Consider the following 18,595-nt stretch of genomic DNA (forward strand, 5'->3'; position numbering starts at 1 on the left):
CAAAGATTTCCGTCTCCAATCTAACATCTTTACACCTGATTAATATATCCAAAAATTGGATCTCTGTTTTCGAATATAGAAGAGTAAACTTAATGTCATCATTAATGGTATTAAGAAAACTATAATAAGTCTTCAAAGTGGTGGGACACATAGATGAGGTCCTCCTCCAATGTTGCCATAACCAGATTCACATAAGCTGGTGCCATATTGGCACCCATGGCAGTCCCTCTCTTTTGAATAAAAAAATCATCACCAAAAAGAAGAAAATTGTTGCGTAACACCAACTCCAACAATTTAACCAAAAAATTCCTTTGTTCAAACGTGAACTCAGTTTTAGATAAAAATCTATCAACACATTTAAGACCAAGACTGTGATTAATTGACGTGTATAATGATATCACATCAAAGGATGCAAGTATCACTTTATCCTTTAAACGTATATCCTGCAATTTACACAAAATGTCAGTGTCTAAAATGAATGATTTTGTTTTTTGACATAATGGACTCAATATTTTATCTAAAGCGATCCCAATATGATTGAAAATGGAACCTCTACCCGACACAATTGGACGGCCAGGTGGACTAATCAGGGACTCATGTATTTTTGGCAAAATATATATGATTGGTGTATGACCACCCACTTCATAAGTGAATGTTAGACTTAGATTTTTTAGATTAAGGTGATCAACAAATTGTTTAAATGACTGACCATCCCCCTACCAAAGGACAAGGATGTCATCAATGTAGCGCCCCCAAAAACCAATGTGGGAGCACCATGTGACAGCCTCTTCCCGAAAAACCATCGTATCCTCCCACCAGCCCAGAAGCAAGTTAGCATATTTGGGGGCACAGGTAGGGCAAAACCAAACTGAGCTGAAGGAATTACTGACTGAGGCATTAAGGGACGGTCTAGGAACGAATTTGATTTCCTGTATATTTCATCCAGGATATCTCTGTACTTGGCCACATTCATGTTTCCTTCAATTGCAACCAGTCGTTATGTCCCTGCAGCTGAAAAACACCCTCATAGCATTATGCTGCCACCACCATGTTTCACTGTTAGGGATTGTATTGGGCAGGTGATGAGCGGTGCCTGGTGTTCTCCACACATAACTCTTTGAATTATCACCAAAAAGTTCTTTCTTCGTCTCATCAGACCAGAGTATCTTATTTTTCATTGTCTGGGAGTCCTTCATGTGTTTTTTAGCTAACTATGTGGGCTTTCATATGTCTTGCACTGAGGAGAGGCCTCCGTCAGGCCACTCTGCCATAAAGGCCCGACTGGTAGAGGGCTGCAGTGATAGTTGACTTTGTGGAACTTTCTTCCATCTCCCTACTGTGTCTGTGGAGCTCGGACACCATGATCTTGGGGTTCTTCTTTTCCTCTCTCACCAAGGCTGTTCTCCCACGACAGTTTGGAGGCCACTGTGCTCTTAGGCACCTTGAGTACTGCAGAAATTCTTTGTAACCTTGGCCAGATGTGTGCCTTGCCACAATTCTGTCTCTGAGCTCCTTGGCCAGTTCCTTTGACCGTACGATTCTCATTTGGTCTGACATGCACTGTGAGCTGTGAGGTCTTATATAGACAGGTGTGTGCCTTTACAAATCAAGTCCTATCAGTTTAATTAAACACAGCTGGACTCCAATGAAGGAGTAGGACCATCTCAAGGAGGATCACAAGGAAATGGACAGCATGTGACATACATATGAGTGTCTGAGCAAAGGGTATGAATACTTATGACCATGTGATATTTTAGTTTGTCTTTTTAAATACATTTCTGTTTTTTTCAGTCAAGATGGGGTGCAGAGTGTAAATTAGTTAGAAAAAAAAAACTGAACCTTTTTGAATTTACCAAATGGCTCCAATGAAATAAAAGTTAAAAATTTAAAGGGGTCTGAATACTTTCCGTACCAACTGTATGTATATGTGTGTCAAATTAAATTTACATATACCGTATATATATATTTATATATTTTCAATTTGACACACTTTAGAAATTAATAGTGCACATACATAATGCTATACACTAAAGACAAGATGAAGTACAATAAGACATGAAGGAGGGCTAAACAAGTGTTTTTTATTTTTTCTTCAGTGCCAGAACCAATCAAGATCAGTTCCAACCAGCCCCAGCCTGCTGCTCCCAGTACTTCCACCAGCACTGTCCAAAACAGCAATGGCAAGCGAGCACCTGCCAATGGCCAGCAAACTGTGGCCTCCCGTTACTTGCCACGAGAGGTGCCTCCTCGCTTCCGCCAACAAGAACAGAAGCAATTATTAAAGCGAGGACAGCCACTGCCAACTGGGACACTGACCAGTGCTAATACAGGACAGGATACTGGACAAACTGGGGCAAGCCCTCCTCCACAGCAGGGGGCTGGTGGCGCTCTCCACCCTGCAAAGACACATTCTGGTAAGAATTACATGTTTTTTGCTAAGAGACTAATGGTTTGGGTACTGTAGGTACATGCACAACTAAATCTGTGTCCCTCCATCTTGAACTATTGCTTTTCCTTTTTTAAGCTAATGTCCACACCCAAAATATCTGTAGCAGATTTCACAGGAAAATCTCTATATTGTACTGTGTTTGCTTTTCCTGGTGCTTTTGTTATGTCCTCTTGGTCTCTGTACAACCCAGCCCACTGAGATGATGACCACTGCAGTCTGCTCTAATCATGATTGGCTGCAGCGGTCACAAAGCACAAAACATAATCACAAGAGGCCAGGTTGTGTAGAGATAGAGACAAGGTAGGGAAGCCAGAGGAGCGCTGGGATAAGTAGTAGTGATTTATTGTTTTTAACTTCTCTAGATTTTTTTTTTTTCTACAGGACTAGTCAATTTTATTTTTCATCTGTTTTTAAAATCCTCAACAATTCGGGTTTGTTTTGCATTTTTAGTTCCCCATAGTGAACAGATCTATGCCCAATCCTTAAAGGGAAATGACAATTGAGAAATTTGCACCTCCAGTCACATTGTGCACAAAATATGCGCCACGCACGGATAGGATGTTATTTAATCGTATCCATTTTGCTGATACTGTAGATTTTACTCTCTAAAATCCATATGGAAAATCTGCAGCATCTTCTATCATGTGAACAAGCCCTAAAGATTTTATCAGGTATCAGTATCCTGCAAACATGGCAGCTTGTATTCTGCTGATAGTGACAGACGGTGAGAAACCGACGGCTCCTGCAGTAAAGAGGGTACTTCTGTTAATAATAATTGAAATGAATCCGTTCCTTGCAAAGCAAATGGAACAGAATATTGTCCTGCTGCAACGTACATGGCTGGGTGGTGGGGCGGCGCGAATCCTCTGGCAAAGCGAGCACGGCTCAGATTTACTGTTATTTGCTTGCTCGTCAGTATGAGAGACATTAGAGAGCAGATGCTCCAGACATTCTGTACCCATAGCACAGTACAGGCTGCTGTTCCTCTGCGGAGAATACACTCAGGATTATAGGTGCACCAGCAGGTTGCTGCACAGTTATTGGGGGGGGGGGGGGGGCAACCAGAACTCTGATAAATAGGAAATATGTCCAAAAATGATGTACCGATTGACTGTTATGGCCCCTAAAAGAATACACACTCTCCGGTATATATTGTTTTTTTTAGGAAAGCACGTTCTCATGAATACACCAGACTCCTCAGCTATTGTAGTATGCATGGCATATTAGACTGAAGGATTTCCTTTAATATTTTTGTCTGGTCGCCATATCTCTTATATATTAGGGTGCCAACCTCCAGTGACAGGTAGGGATAACAATAGGTTTCTATTTAGGGACTTTAGAGCACATTGATTACCCCTTTAACTTCAGTCTGTATTTATGTATGTTTATTCTTGTTGTCTACTCATTCCGAATTTTAACAATTACTGAAATAAAGAATGTTTTTCTTTTTTTTTTTTTTTTTTCTTTTTCTCCAGCTTTGGTTTACTAGTCTTTACAAATCTGCAATCCATACAACTTGCGAATGTGTGTATACTTTCAGGCTATGTGCACACGTAGAATTTGGTCCTGCGGATTTTTACGCGCGGATTTGTAAAAAGCCACAGGTAAAATCTCAGGTCAAAAGTCCTGGAGAAGGTGTGAAACCGCAGCGGAATCCGCACAAAGAATTGACATGCTGCGGATTGTAACCCGCAGCAAATCCGCGTGGAAAAATCCGCAGCATGTGCACAGCGTTTTTCAGTTTACCATTGAAAACAATGGTACTGTACAACGCAGCTACATCTGCTGCGGACCCGCAGGGCCAAAACCTCTGTGGATCCGCAGCAGAATCCGCACCGTGTGCACATAGCCTCCAATATGAGCTGTAAGAAGCTACTGCATAGCTTGTCCTGGGTTTGGATACAGAGACTCCGGCTGTAATGTCAGCACGTAGTAAGAGCGCAGCATGTGAGCAGCAGCTGTCTGCCCGGATCAAAGCCAGCAAAGTGCAGGAACCAACAAGTGAGCAGTGAACCCCATTACAGGTTATTAGATTACTTGATCAGCCTTCTCATTGGTGCGGGGATCAGGCTTTTCTAACATATGTTAACTGTCCATTAAATAAATTGTCCCCTGAAGTCATCCCGCATAAGTATATTTTCCAGGCTGCCCCCTTCTGATCTGGTCATTTGTATGTACCCCATGGGATTAAAAGAATCCCATTCTCATGTAATAAATGCGACTGATTATTTTATGCTTACCAAGGCAGTGGTTAATATTAAGGCTGCGTTCACACGTTGTGGTTTTTTTTCTGCACAGATTTGTTAGCAAAACCTGATGCAAGCAAAGTGAATGAGAAACCTGACGTGTCGTGCCCACATTGAGTATTTTTGACTTGCAGATTTGATGCAGAAAAATAAAAATACTGGGCAAAAACGCGTTTGTTTTTTTTTCTTTTTTTTTTTTTTGCAGCTGTGTTATTCCTGCCAAGAAATGCCGAAATGGCGCAGAAATCTTACTCAATGTGTGCTCCAAGCCTCCGTGCCCACAATCAGGAATAGCAGCGTATTTTCGTTGCATTCCAAACGCTGCATTCTACATTACAAGCACAGTGTATGAGATTTATAGAAATCCTATGCTCACAGTGCTTTTATTTAACTCTGTTAATCTCCCCCGTGGTGCGGGTTTATGAGCCGCAGCATGAGAATTTCTGTAGCGGAGACGCTGTTCTCCGCTGCGTATTTTCAGCAATCGAATGTCATTACATGTAGTAAATCCGGATGTACCTAAACACAAGTGCGGTAATTAGAACGCAGCGTTTTGGAAAATACGCTCCGTCCGAAACGCTACTATTCCATATCGTGGGCACATAGCCTAAGGAGGGGGCCGAGAGGAGGGGGCTGGGCAGCTTAAGTCCCTCTGACTGCTGAGGAGAGTGAAATCTAAATCTGTATCTGGAGACCACAGCCATTGCCAGGATCCAGCCAGACGTTTGTCAGAAGGGAAAGCTAGCCTGCTTTGTAGCATTATTATGATTTATTCTCCTGACCACATATATTAATATTAAAGGGCGCCAGTCGCCAGGTCAAAAGTGGCCAGTTGTTGGCTGTTATTTTATTCTCGCTGCTCCTCTGTGTATTTCATTTTTTATTTTTTTAAATCCTCAATTGGGATTCCGTTTTATTTAGCGCTAACTAGTGATGCTTGGACGTGCTTGAGTAAGATGTTATCTGCCATGCTCGTGTGCTAACCGAGTGTCTTCAGCGTGCTCAAGTAATATGTTCGAGTCCCCGCGGCTGTTCGACAGCTGCAACACGTGAGAAGATTTTCTAACAAATCGGCAATGCCTGCATGTGTTGCTGCTGTCGAACAGCCCTGAGACATGCAGGTGCAGGGACTCGAACATATTATTCGAGCACGCTGAATACACGCAATTAGCACCCGAGCGTGCTCAAATAATACCTTATCTGTCCAAGATTGCATGGACTACAGATTCTTTGAGGGCATTTCTTTTGGTGTCTGTATTATTACCCTCTGAGCTCCGCCCCTTTGGAAAGATCATAAAAATTAGCACTAAATAATAGGGCCCACATCTCTCACAATATGGTGAATTAAAAGAAGAAAAAGCTCTACAAGCGGTACTTGCGAGACCATCTGAATTAAAATAAGGGCAGAAACTGGCCACTTTTCACCTGGTGACTGTTTTTTAGTACAGCATTCTGGAAAACCTGGTGTTTAACAGATGTTAAAGTGACGTTTGTGTAAAAAACACAAAAAAAGCAAAATAGAACATACATGTACACAACAAAACTTTCATAACAAAAGGGGCAAGGCTTAGAATGATTTATATTTTGTTAGATGGCATAGAAGACCCTGTTGGAACCAGACAAAACTAAATGATATCCCACTTTCTATCGTGTAAACTTTAGGTTTCAGCCCTCCAGTGTCATCATAGGGAGGGTTATACAGGCGACACCTGCCTCTAACAACAGCAACAGGAGTTAAGGCCCCATCACACTAAACGATGTCCCAGCGATCCCACCAACGATCCGACATGATGGGATCGCTGGGACATTGTTAGGCTGATCGCTGGTGAGCTGTCTCATAGACAGCCCCTCCAGCGATCAGGACCAACAACGCTGGACGCTGGTTTCTAATGTAAACGTCGGGTATCCAGGAGCCGCATGACTCCTGGATACCCGCTGTTTACCTTGGAAACCGGCGTACACGCTGGTTTCCAAGGTAAACATCGGGTATCTAGGAGCCGCGCGACTCCTGGATACCTGACATTTTACCTTGGAAACCAGCGTGTACGCCGGTTTCCAAGGTAAACAGCCGGTATCCAGGAGCCTGGATACCCGACGTTTACATTAGCAACCAGCGTCGCTGATCGCTGGTCTCTCGCTATCACACGCAGCGATTCGCGGTGGGCAGCGGGAGACCAGCGATCGAAAAACGGCCAAGGCCGCTCGAGCACGATCAGCGATAACTGGCAGGGGGGCCGGTCGCTGATCCCCGTCACACACAGCGATCTCGCTGGCGAGATCACTGATGTGTCACAAAATCAGCGATCTCGCTAGCGAGATCGCTTAGTGTGACGGGGCCTTTAGTGTTGATCGCTGCTGTTTAACCACTTAGATACCACGGTTATTCGTTGACAGCAGCATTTTTAAGTTTGCCTTCCATTCCACATCCCTTAGTATATATAATTAGCAATCGAACAATCCCATGTTCAAGCCATCTAAAGGGACTAAAAAATAAAGTGAAAAGTAGGGATGAACAGACTCGTAGATGTTCAAAGTTCGGTTTGGCAACAGAACTCTACCCGAAAACCGAACCCAATAGAAGTAAGGCTATGGGCCCACGTAGCGTTTTAAAACGCACAATGAAAACCGGACTCCTTCCCAGAAATCGCGATTTTACCGCGATTCTGTTCGCGATTTTACCGCGATTTTCTCAAGCACTTTCCAAGCGATTTGAAGCATCGCTTGGAAAGTGATTGACAGGTTGGTCACACTAGTCAAACATAGTGTTTTACAAGTGTGTGTGAGCAGCTTTTTACTATTGAGGCCACCTATGCAGCATCAATAGTAAAAGATAAAATGTTAAAAATGATAAAAAAATAAAAAATCGGGGTATATTTACCTTCCGACGTCCCGCGCTGCCATCCCGGGCCTCAGCATTCCCAGTAATGCCTTGTGAGACCTGTGATGACGTTGGTCTCGCGTTACTATAGTGATCTCGCGAGACCACGTCATCACAGGACCTTGCCGCAAGGCATTACTGGGAACGCTGAGGCCCGGGAATGCAGCGCGGGACGTCGGAAGGTAAATATACCCCGATTTTTTTTTTTTTTTTTTATTCTTTTTTTACAGGGGTATGGTACCCAGGGCCTGGAGGATAGTCTCCTCTCCTCCACACCGTGGGTACCAACCGCACATGAGACGCTTAACTTCGCGCATGGTGGGCATAGCCACATGCGGGAAGTAAGCGATTCTCATGCATTCCTATGGGTGCGGAATCGCGGCAATTCTTTGCAATTCCGCACAAAAGAATGATCATGCTGCGATTTTTTTCCGCGATGTGATTCCGCCGCGGAAAAAAGCACAGCATTAGCACAGCATGTGCGGAATGCCATAGGAATGCATGGGGGGCGTTCTGTACACGATTTTTAAACGTTTTCGCGCCGAAAATCGCAGCAAAAACGCTTAAAAATCGCATCGTGGGCACACAGCCTAAATGGGGATCCAAACTTCAGTACTTTAAAAGGGCTGTAAAATGGTCATAGTAAAGGCTGGAGGGCTGCAAAATGAAGCAAAGTGGGAGTAACAGCGGGACAATTGCCCTGCAAACAAATGTGGGTAGGGAAATGATAACATAGAATAAAAAAAAAAAAAAAATGGTATCTTGAACCATGATGCAGAGGTCCAAGTGGAGGAGTAGATGGACGTTGGTGGTGTAGGTGGAAAAGGCAATTGAGGAGTAATCCAATACTTTTTTGTGGGCGTTTTTTGTGTATTTTTTATATTTGTTTTTGTTTTCGGTAACTGACTTAAAAGAAAATAGAATTAACCAAAAAATAACATTCCAGAACCAGGAGGAGGAAGAGTTAGGTGGAGGCTGGCGTGGTGGTGTAGGTAGATCAGGCAGAGGAGGAGGACCATATCAGATGGTTGTGGCGTTCTGACAAGATTTTGCCACATTTCAGCCATGCTATCCCTGCTTTACAAGGTGGTGGCGGTGCCCTAGCTGTGTTACCGACTTCCTGCTCCTTTGCCTTGTTCTTCCACTGAGCCCCCACTGTCAGGTGGGAACACCGTCATTAATGCCTCTACCAGCGTGGTCTTGCATTCACGTATTTTGAAATCAGGCTCCAGTGACTGAAGTAATGATGGTATGTTGTCCTTGTAGCGAGATTCCAGCAGTTTAGCCACCCGGTAAGGCCTGTTTCACACTTCCGTTTTTTCAAATCCGTCAAAATCCGTTGGTTTCCGTAAAAAAACGGATCCGCCATTTTTTGCAGGATCCGTTTTTTTTTGTCCCATAGACTTACATTAGTGGTTACCGCGGATCCGTCAAAAAAACGGATCCGTTTTTTTAAAAACGGATCCGTCTGCATCAGTTTCCGTCAAAAAAACGGAAACGGATCCGTTTGGCGGACACAAAAACGGAAGTGTGAAACAGGCCTAATCTGCACTGGTAACATTTCGGGCAACTCAGCGGTCGATGCACAGACACAGCAGCATGTATTTGCTCAAGTGTGCCAGGCTGCTCAGAGGCAACGACAAGCTGTCCTCGAAGGTGGATGGTTTGGGTCCCTGTATTCACACAGCCACGCTCCAGTGATGCCCATGAGCTAATTTGAGTGCCACCCTGCTGTGAACACAGTTCCTCCTACTACTACTTTTCCTCCAAGACTGTCCCCTGGCTGGACAATTCTTTACCGGGCCTCTGTTGGTACAGGAACTTATCCTCTGAGCCATGTGTGGACGACAGGCCTGATAATTGTGTGGATGGTCCCTGTTCCTTCTGCTCCTATTCTGTGCCACCACCTCATCATTCATCGCCTGAAGTGTTTATTCCAGGAGGCATAGAAGTGGTATAGTAATGCTCATGATGCCGTCATCAATGCTGACAATATTGTTGGAATATTCGAAGACGCGTAACGCTGCACACACATCCCACATGGAGGCCCACTCATTGGTGGTGAAGTGGTGTTGTTCCGCAGAGCGACTCAGCCGGGCATGTTGCAGATGAAACTCCACTATTGCCTACTGCTGCTCGCTCAATCTCTCCAGTATATGCAAGGTGGAGTTCCACCTTGTTGGAATATCGCATATATGAGGTGGAAAGCGGGAAGGCAGAAGTGATGCTGCGGCGCATACAGGCGAGCAACAGCCGAGTAAGAACGCCGAAAGTGCGACAAATTGCCTGCACTTTCTGCAGTAGCTCTGACATATGAGGGTAATTTTTAAAGAAGTTCTACACCACCAAATTCAGCACATGCACCAGGCAAGGGATGTGTGCCAAACCGGCTAGGACCAGAGCTGCTACAAGATTTCGCCCTTTATTGCACACCACCAAGCGGGGCTTGAGGTTCAGTGGCACCAATCACTCATCTATCTGCTGTTTAATCCCCTTCTACAGCTCCTGCGCAGTGTGGTATTTGTCCCCAAAACTGATGAATTTCAGAACAGCTTGCTGTGATTTCCCACTGGCTGTGCTTAAATTGGAGGTGCAGGTCTTACTGTGACCGTATTAGGACACAGTGGAGGAAGCTGAGTAGAAGGCATCCTGGACAGAGAAACATTTAGCAACCATCGGTGATGGTAGAACACCTTGCCCCTTAGGTCCAGCCACCACTACATTTACCCAGTGGGCAGTTAGGGAGATGTAACGTTCGTGGCCGCACTGATGCCACAATGCACACCTGATTTGGTCTGCAACATGTGTGTGCAGGGCAAGAATGGCCCACCTGGGAACAAGGTATTGCGGGACAGCAACAGCCATCATTTTCTTTAAACTGTCCATCTCCACCAGCCACAATGACAGCATTTCAAAGGCCAGGAATTTGGAAAAGCTGTCGTTCAGGACTGTGGCTTGTGGGTGTGTAGTGGGGTACTTCCTCTGATCTCAAGGGTTTTGGGGATGAAGAGCTGAACACTTCCATGGGACGGTGTGGAGATGCTCGGTGACACTGCTGGTGGTGGCGTTGTCACATCATTCTTTGTTGGGAGGCAGATGGCCCTTTTGATCGTAAGCTGGAAAGAGAGATGGAGAACACAGCAGAAATGGGGAGCAGCAGGAGGTTCACATCTGTCATTCTTTTTAAGGTGTGTACTCCACTGCACGTCATGCTTGGAATTCAGATGTCTCGTCATGCAGGTGGTGCTCAGATTCAGAAGATTCATGCCTCGCTTCAGAATGTGACGGCACAGCGTGCAAACCACCAATGTCTTGTCATTAGCTCAGTGGCTGAAGAAATGCCACGCCAGGGAGCTCTTTTGAGCTTTATTTTAATTTTCTCGGCACGGTGGCCAGTAGCCGCCGACGTTCTGGCTAGGGGGTCGCTTGCTGTGCTTTTTTTCACCGTATTCCTTCTTTTGCTGTGCTACTGGGTCAGTGTGACCACCTCCTCTTCTTCCAAACTACTCACAACACAAGGTTGGCCTTCTCTCCATGTGGTGTTTAGGAACATGATCTTCCACCCACTCCTCACTCCTGCTCTCCTTGCTGCACTGCACAGGGCAAAAAGACGCTGCAGTTGGCAATTGTGTTTCGTCATCCTCTGAGATGTTCTGCAAAGGTCCACTGACCATGTAATAGCCCTCCCACATCCTCATCCTCCATAATAGCAAGTGGCTTTGCATCAGCGCGCTCAGTCTCTTCATTTCTGGCGTAGGGCCAGGTGGATGGGCTACGAAACCCCAGCCAGCAGTCTCATCAAAAAAGCAGAAGAAACTGCTGCATGACTTGGGCTGCTTGGCTAATTTGCAAGGGGGTGAGGTGGAAACCAGACGACCATGGTCCTCAGATGCCAACTTTGTGCTTTATGTAGGGAACTGGGTGGAAGATAGTGCAAAGGAACTGGAGGCACACTCAACCATCCAATCTAACACCGCCTCAACATGTCCTGGCCTCACCATTTATGTAGCGGTACTCATCCCTACGAAATGATGCAGAACGTCCTGTCACCTGCGTGCACCAGAGAAAGGTGTTTAATTTTGGCATGGAGCAGGCACAGAATGACCATGTCTTCTCCCTGAAGCCGCTACACCAGCAGCACCACCATAACCATGTCCTCGTCCCTTATTTGATGCTCTACTCATTTTTTTTAAGTGTTTTTATGCACAGTGTTCACACAGACATGGCAGCAGAGTATAAAAAATTGGTTAGGCACCCTACTAGCACAAACATGGGTACACGGTATAACTATTTTTCAGGCACACTACCAGCACAGACACGGCTGCAGAGTATAAAAAATTGGTTAGGCACACTACTAGCACAAACATGGGTACACGGTATAACTATTTTTCAGGCACACTACTAGCACAGACACTGCTGCAGAGTATAAATAATTGGTTAGGCACACTGTCATGATGCTATTAAAGGATTTCTCAGGAAAGAGGCTCCTTCCCTATCCCTCACTCGGACCCCCCGGATTACCCTGCAAGGTGGAGACGCCGGGGTCACGTACCTTGCTATGCTTCTGACTTTCCCTTATCTGTTCACTCCCCCCCACTCAGAGTGGTATGAGGCCAAAATCAATACTGCAATCATGCAAAATGCATTCACCAGAGTGGAACACAGGGGAATGTAAGGTATGTGAAACCAAATAGGAGAGGATGAGGAAGAATACGCAAACTAACTCCATGCAAAAATGTCCAGAACCACTCTCCAAACACCAAATAACTCCTCGACCACTTATCCAGGCAGAATGAACTATTACTGGCAATTGCCAAATGCCAGTGGCAAGCAAATATACCAGAGTGAAGTGTCCAACACGAACAGCTGAGGCTATCCATGATGGAGCGCTCCAGGAGATCAATGGACTGATTAACCCTAGCATTGCCAGAGAAAAGAAAACCTGCACTGTTTAGTATGATGGTAATGCAGTTCTAACCCATGCAGGCGTTCGGGTAACCAGACACCGCAGTCTTCTGGTCCCTCTGTCACGGTATCCCTGTAATACACTACTCGCACAGACACAGCTGCAGAGTATAACTATTTTTTAGAACACTACTCGCACAGACACGGCTGTGTACTCAGTCTTTTTGACACAGTACTCCCACAGACACTTGTGCGGAGTACACACAGAGGCTTAAAGGCACAGTACTCCAACATGGAGGGGTGCAGAGTACACACAGAACCTATCACTGTCCCTCATTTCAGCTGCGTCCTGACCCTATGCTAATCAGAGCAAAATGGCAGCGACACCCATGATCCAGCATTTATACATGGTCACATCCTGCTCACTATGGAAAAAAATACATGAATGATCAGTTTTGTCCTTTTGAACAATCGGGGTAAGTGCTCAGTTAGAGGCCGATTCATCAAGATTGGCGTAGCGCACAGTTGTGTTACACCAGTCTTCCTGAAGTAGTGAGCGCCAAATTCATTAAGAGAGGCCTAATACTTAATGAATTCAGCACCTTGTTTAACTGTCATGTGTCTCCTTGCTTTATGCCAGAAATGCTACTCCAGTCAGGGACTGGAGTAGCATTTCTGACTTTCAAAGAAACTGCATTTTTTATCAATTTGACAGGTTGGCATGGTCACACCCTGTCCCACTCTGGCTCCACCTATTTAGAAAGAAGGGAGTTAAACTGGCGAAAAAGCACCTAAAGTGCAAATCAGACCACAGTGAATGGGACTGGTCGCGGCTGTCCTCACCCATGTGGTACAGCTTTATAGAAATTCATGAAGCTATCATGTTCGGGTCGGAAGACCCTCGGTCAATCCATGAATTAGCGGTCCAATCTCGGATCGATGCGCATAGATGTCTGAATTAGCTTTTCATTAAAATCTTATCCACGACACTGGAATGAAAAAGTGGATCTTTCCATTTTGAAAATTTGTCCTGAGTGAAGTTTATCCTAAAGGGGGTGTGTAAGATTTTTATCAGACTTATTTCTAAGCCTGTCAGTAACCAGCTTCCATTTAATTCTTGCGAAATAGAGTGCAAACGCAGAAAAATTAAGTGTAGTCATGAAGGGTTCATAAAACGTGCTGGCACCAAAGCTGACACTTTTATCTTGGTCACAAGGCTATTATTATTTGAGGAAATAGCTGACTTTTCCACATTTTTTTGGCACGGAGGCGAAAACAAGATGGAAATTCTGACAGGGCTGCAAATAAAAAGGCCAAGGCAAACAAAGAAAGCTGCGGCAATGGTTTTTATTAGAAGGTCTCGCTCCAGCAGTCGAGCAGAAAGGAAAGGCCGAGGCAGGCCTGCAGCTAATCTAACCGAGCCGTCTGCTGGCCGATTATCCCGAAACACTCTCAGTCCCAAATACTAAGTGAAGAGGTGTCATTGAGGAGGGGGCTGGCTTTGTGGAGGCCCCTCATGCTCTGCGATTCTCATTTGAACTTCATTCTCTATTATTCTCCCTACAATGTGTTGCACAACTAAGTTGTAAATTAATCTTTTATGTGCTCAATACGTATTGTGAATTTAAAAGAACCAGTGAATAATGCACCCTTATTTTCCCTGCCCTGTCATAACGCATGTGTTACAGCACCCCCACAGGTGGGGAGGAACTATTGTACTGTCCTGAACTTCTTATTCATAAAATACATTGACACTTACAAAGCACCAGAATATGTGGCAAGTAACAAGCATGTTCTGATTGTTGAAGTGACCCAAGACCTATACTGCTGAAGACAATCTTTTGTTCCCTGTTTTCAGTCACTTCAACTGGAAAACTAGAGCCACCCGCTCACCAGTCAAATCAGAAATCCAGAAAAATTTACGTTCACTGCATACTCGCATATTTTCATTTATAATAGCTTCACATCCATGTGTATAAATTACATTACTTTTTGTTAAATAATCTTTTTCTAAAAGAGGTTCTTCACCTTCGTTCCCTTCTGCATCTGGAGGTCTTAACCTTTCTTAAGAGGTTGCAGTGGCATACAGCTAATGGTGGCAGACCACGCAGCTGCTATGAGGCCCTTGAGCTGGGGTGGACTCGGTGCCAGCGTCCGTCCGTGACTTCATCACCCGTTCAACTTATTGGTATTCTGTGTCGATAGAGTTGAAAGCAATTATAGAGGAGGGAACGTGAGCTGGTGATCTCTCCTCCCTCATTCTTCTTTGGCATCTGACTTCTCAGCGGAGCAGGACCGATTACGTCACTACATAGCACCTGCTTCGCTAAGATGTGTGGCACTTCAGAACACTCACTGCAGAGACCGGAGCAGTGGGGGAACGAGGAGGAAAGGTGAGTATTTTATTTTTATTTTTAAACCGGTGATTACATTGTTGTGGCCATAATATTGTAAAGCGAACTATGGGAGGGTGCATTATACTATATGGAGGACTGTTGGGAATTCCCTTGCTCGGACTTCTGAGCCGGAGCTCCCTCTGGTGGTTACTGGGAGTAGTGGAGCTGGCCAGGTTGATGGAAGTTTGCCACTTGACGACGATAATCTGGGAATCTGGGATTACTGGCTGGGAGCATATAAGTGAGCAGGCTTCCCTTGGTGGTTGCTGGTGATTTCCTCCTTGTGCTTTTGGACTTATTTTGTCTCCTGCCTGATCTGCATGGTTCAGTTAAGTGATTCTTTTGTTAATCCTTTGCATCTAATCTGCTTGTGCCTTTTTTTTGCTTTCTGCTTTGTTGCAAGGGTTCAGCATGCTCCCTGCTGGGGGCAGCACTAAGCCCCGCTCCATGTGTTGCAGCTTGTGTCCCCTGTTACATTAGATCTTTTGTTTTGCTTCCAGTTCACACCAGAGTGCTGATCTAGCAGGGGTGAGGTCGTGTGGCCTCAGGTTTTTGTATATCAGATGTGTTGGATTTTTTAGGGTTTTTGCGTGATTGCAGACAGTATCTTTTCTGTCCTGTCCTATCTAGATAGCTTGGGCCCCACCATTTGCTCAGTCTATTTTCTGCCTATGTTTGTGTCTCATCTGGTCTCACCAACAATATATGTTTGGGGGCTGTCTATTCCTTTGGGGATCTGCTCCGGGGCAGTTTAGATTTCACCTTTCTGGCTTTAGGCTTAGTTAGTTCTCCGGCTGTGCCGAGGCGTCTAGGGCATCGTAGGAACGCTCCACGGCTACTGGTAGTTGTGTTGCTAGGATCAGGGGTCTGCAATCCGCTTAGTTACCAACCTCTCTGGTTTCCTGGTGGCTTAGCCTGTTCCTGCCATCCTCCTCGGTGACCCATTCATAACAGAGGACTATGTGGAGTGCATTTTTCTATATAATGAACTATGCGGTGTGCATTATATTATATGGAGGACTATGAGAAGTGCATTATTCTTTATGGAGGACCATAGTGGGTGCGTTATACTATATGGGGAACTATGGGGGTGCATTATACTATATGGAGGACTATAGGGGGTACTTTATGCTATATGGAGGACTATGGGAAGAGCATTATGCAATATATTATATTGAAGACTATGGGGGTGCATTATAGTATGTGGAGGATTATGGGGGGAGCATTATGTTGAGGACTAAGGAGTGCATTATACTATTTGGAGGGCTATGGAGGGTATATTATATGGAGGATTATAGGGGTGCATTATACTATATAGAGAACTATGGGGGTGCATTATATTGAGGACTATGGGGAGTACATTATAACATGCAGTATAATATATGGAGGACTATAGGGAGTGCATTATACTATATGGAGGGCTAGGGTGCATTATACTATATGGAGGACTATGGGGGCGCATTATATTATGTTGGGGACTATGAGGGTGCATTATAATATTTGGAGGACTATGGGGGTGATTATTTTATATGGAGAATATGAGGGTGCATTATAATATTTGGAGGACTATGGGGGTGATTATTTTATATGGAGAATATGAGGGTGCATTATACTATATGGAGGACTATGGGGGTACATTATATTATATTGAGAACTATGAGGGTGCATTATTTAATATGGGGGTGCATTGTTATATGTAGGACTATGAGGGTGCATTATATTAAGGACTATGGGGGGTGCATTATACTATATTGAGGACTGTGGGAGTGCATTATACTATATTGAGGACTGTGGGGGTACATAATACTATATGGAGGACTATGTGAGGCCCATCATACTATATGTAAGGTTATGTGGGGGCCATTATACTATATGCAAGGCTATGTGGGTGCCATTATAATATTTGGAGGGCTATGTGGGGCCATTATAATATTTACAGGGCTATGTGGGAGCCATTATACTGTATGCAAATAATTATATAATGTGAAGGTTTGTGTGAGTTATGTCGTACTGTGTGGGGGCCATTATACTGTTTGGAGAGCTAGTGCAGTTCATTATACAGAGTGTAGAGGTGGGGACCATTGTACTGCATGGAGGGCAGTGTGGGAGTCACACTTGGGGGATCATACTGTATTGGGTTTCCATATTTTGCTGTGGAAGTTAAGGTTGGATACAGAAGGTTCATTACACTGTGCGTATGGAGGGTACTGTGTAGGGATTACTTTGGGGGTATCATGCAGCATTAGTGGGCCTCATGATGTCTACGTACACCCATAAGTTTTTCCACTACTACTCTAGCTGCTCCGTCCAGTGATAGTGGCCGCGGCCACATACTGCACATCTGCCCCTATTCAAGTCAATAGGGGGCAGATGTGCAGTACCTGGCCGTGGTCACTGTCCGTAGACAAAGTAGCTCTGTAAACTGAGCTCTTCCAGCCGGCACTGAGAGCTGCTGGTCAGTGGGGGTGCTGGGCATCGCTGAGGATAGGTCATCAATGTTAAAGTAATGGGCAACCTCTTTAAAGAGGATTTGTCACTAGGTTAAAAGTTGTCCGATTTTGCTCTTATTTAGTACACATTTTTATGAGTTTAACTAAGGGAGTGTGTCTCACAGGTCTGTAATGCAGAGGAGCCTAAATACTTGCCCCTGAGGATCCTGTAAGTCATGCCCTTGTAAAGACCATGAAAATTAGCACTAAATAAAAGGCCCATATCTCTGAAACCTTATAGCGGATTTAGAAAAAAAACAGAAGAATGCTCAAAGGAGTAGTGGTAATAAAATAAGAGTGAAAAATTGGACACTTTGGACTTGGTGACAGGCATCACCAATAAGCACTCTACCAGAGAAGGGACTACTATGTTTGTGCCTAATATCATATTTCTAATAAGTTGTCTTTTGTCTTATATGGTAGTTTGCATACATGCTATCGTTTATAGCCTGTACTGCGCTCTGTTTTTTCATGATACTCAAAGCTGTACACCGAGCTGAAAATTTGCAGTAGTTTCCATGTATTATTTCAAATTTTAATCAGATTTTTTTTTATGCTGGCTTGTCCTTGGATTGTCTTCTGTGGATTCTGGGTGTAGAAAGGACATGCTCTGCTGTAGTAAATCGTAGAAGTAGTGTTTGCATTGGAAAGTATGAGTCTCCAACCTTGTGCCGTCAAGATTTTTTTTTAGGTAATATTTTTAAACGGGTGAGGGCTGGCTCGTTGACTTATGAAAGATCCATTTACACTGGCCAGGTTCTGCTCATAGACACATGTCAATGAACCATGTACTAGTGGATAGGTGCTCTTTTATTGGCCTGTTCATGTGGCGCGATATTCTGTATCGGCACCATCAGGTCTGTTTTAATGATGTGTTGGTTTTTGTAAAGCTAGAGAATTTAATATACTGTAGATGTTGGAAATATTGGAGATATTTCAGGATTTCGGCTCCGGTAACGGTTTCGTGCATTTTGCGTATTCCGTTGACACTGATGAGCGTTGCTGCCTCGTAGCCTTTAATAATGGGTCCTGATGACGGCTGGAGACACGTTGCAGTGAGATGCCATTGTATTGTTGAGGCGCTCTACGTTGCACATGTATAAACAGCCCTGGCTTTGATTAATGCGCTTGTGTCGTGCAGCTCCAGACTTGGGAGATGGAGGCTGGGAAGTAATTATAGTGGCTGGCACGGCGCCAGGGTGCACATACATGTGGGTCTTGTGCCGAATGTT

The 18,595-nt window shown here is 44.6% G+C and overlaps 1 protein-coding gene across 2 annotated transcripts in view; it reads left to right on the top strand.

Moving 5' to 3' along the window:
• TNRC6C (trinucleotide repeat containing adaptor 6C) overlaps positions 1 to 18,595 on the top strand; it is a 175,056-nt gene that overhangs the window by 79,727 nt on the left and 76,734 nt on the right. For both annotated transcript variants that reach the window (XM_073555424.1, XM_073555425.1), the window contains exon 4: positions 2,097 to 2,414. In XM_073555424.1, the coding sequence (XP_073411525.1) occupies positions 2,097 to 2,414 (318 nt within the window). The remainder of the gene's footprint in view (positions 1 to 2,096; positions 2,415 to 18,595) is intronic.

This window comes from Dendrobates tinctorius, unplaced genomic scaffold (assembly GCF_039654945.1).
Source record: "Dendrobates tinctorius isolate UK_male_01 unplaced genomic scaffold, ASM3965494v1 ptg000223l, whole genome shotgun sequence".
Lineage (NCBI taxonomy): Eukaryota > Metazoa > Chordata > Amphibia > Anura > Dendrobatidae > Dendrobates > Dendrobates tinctorius.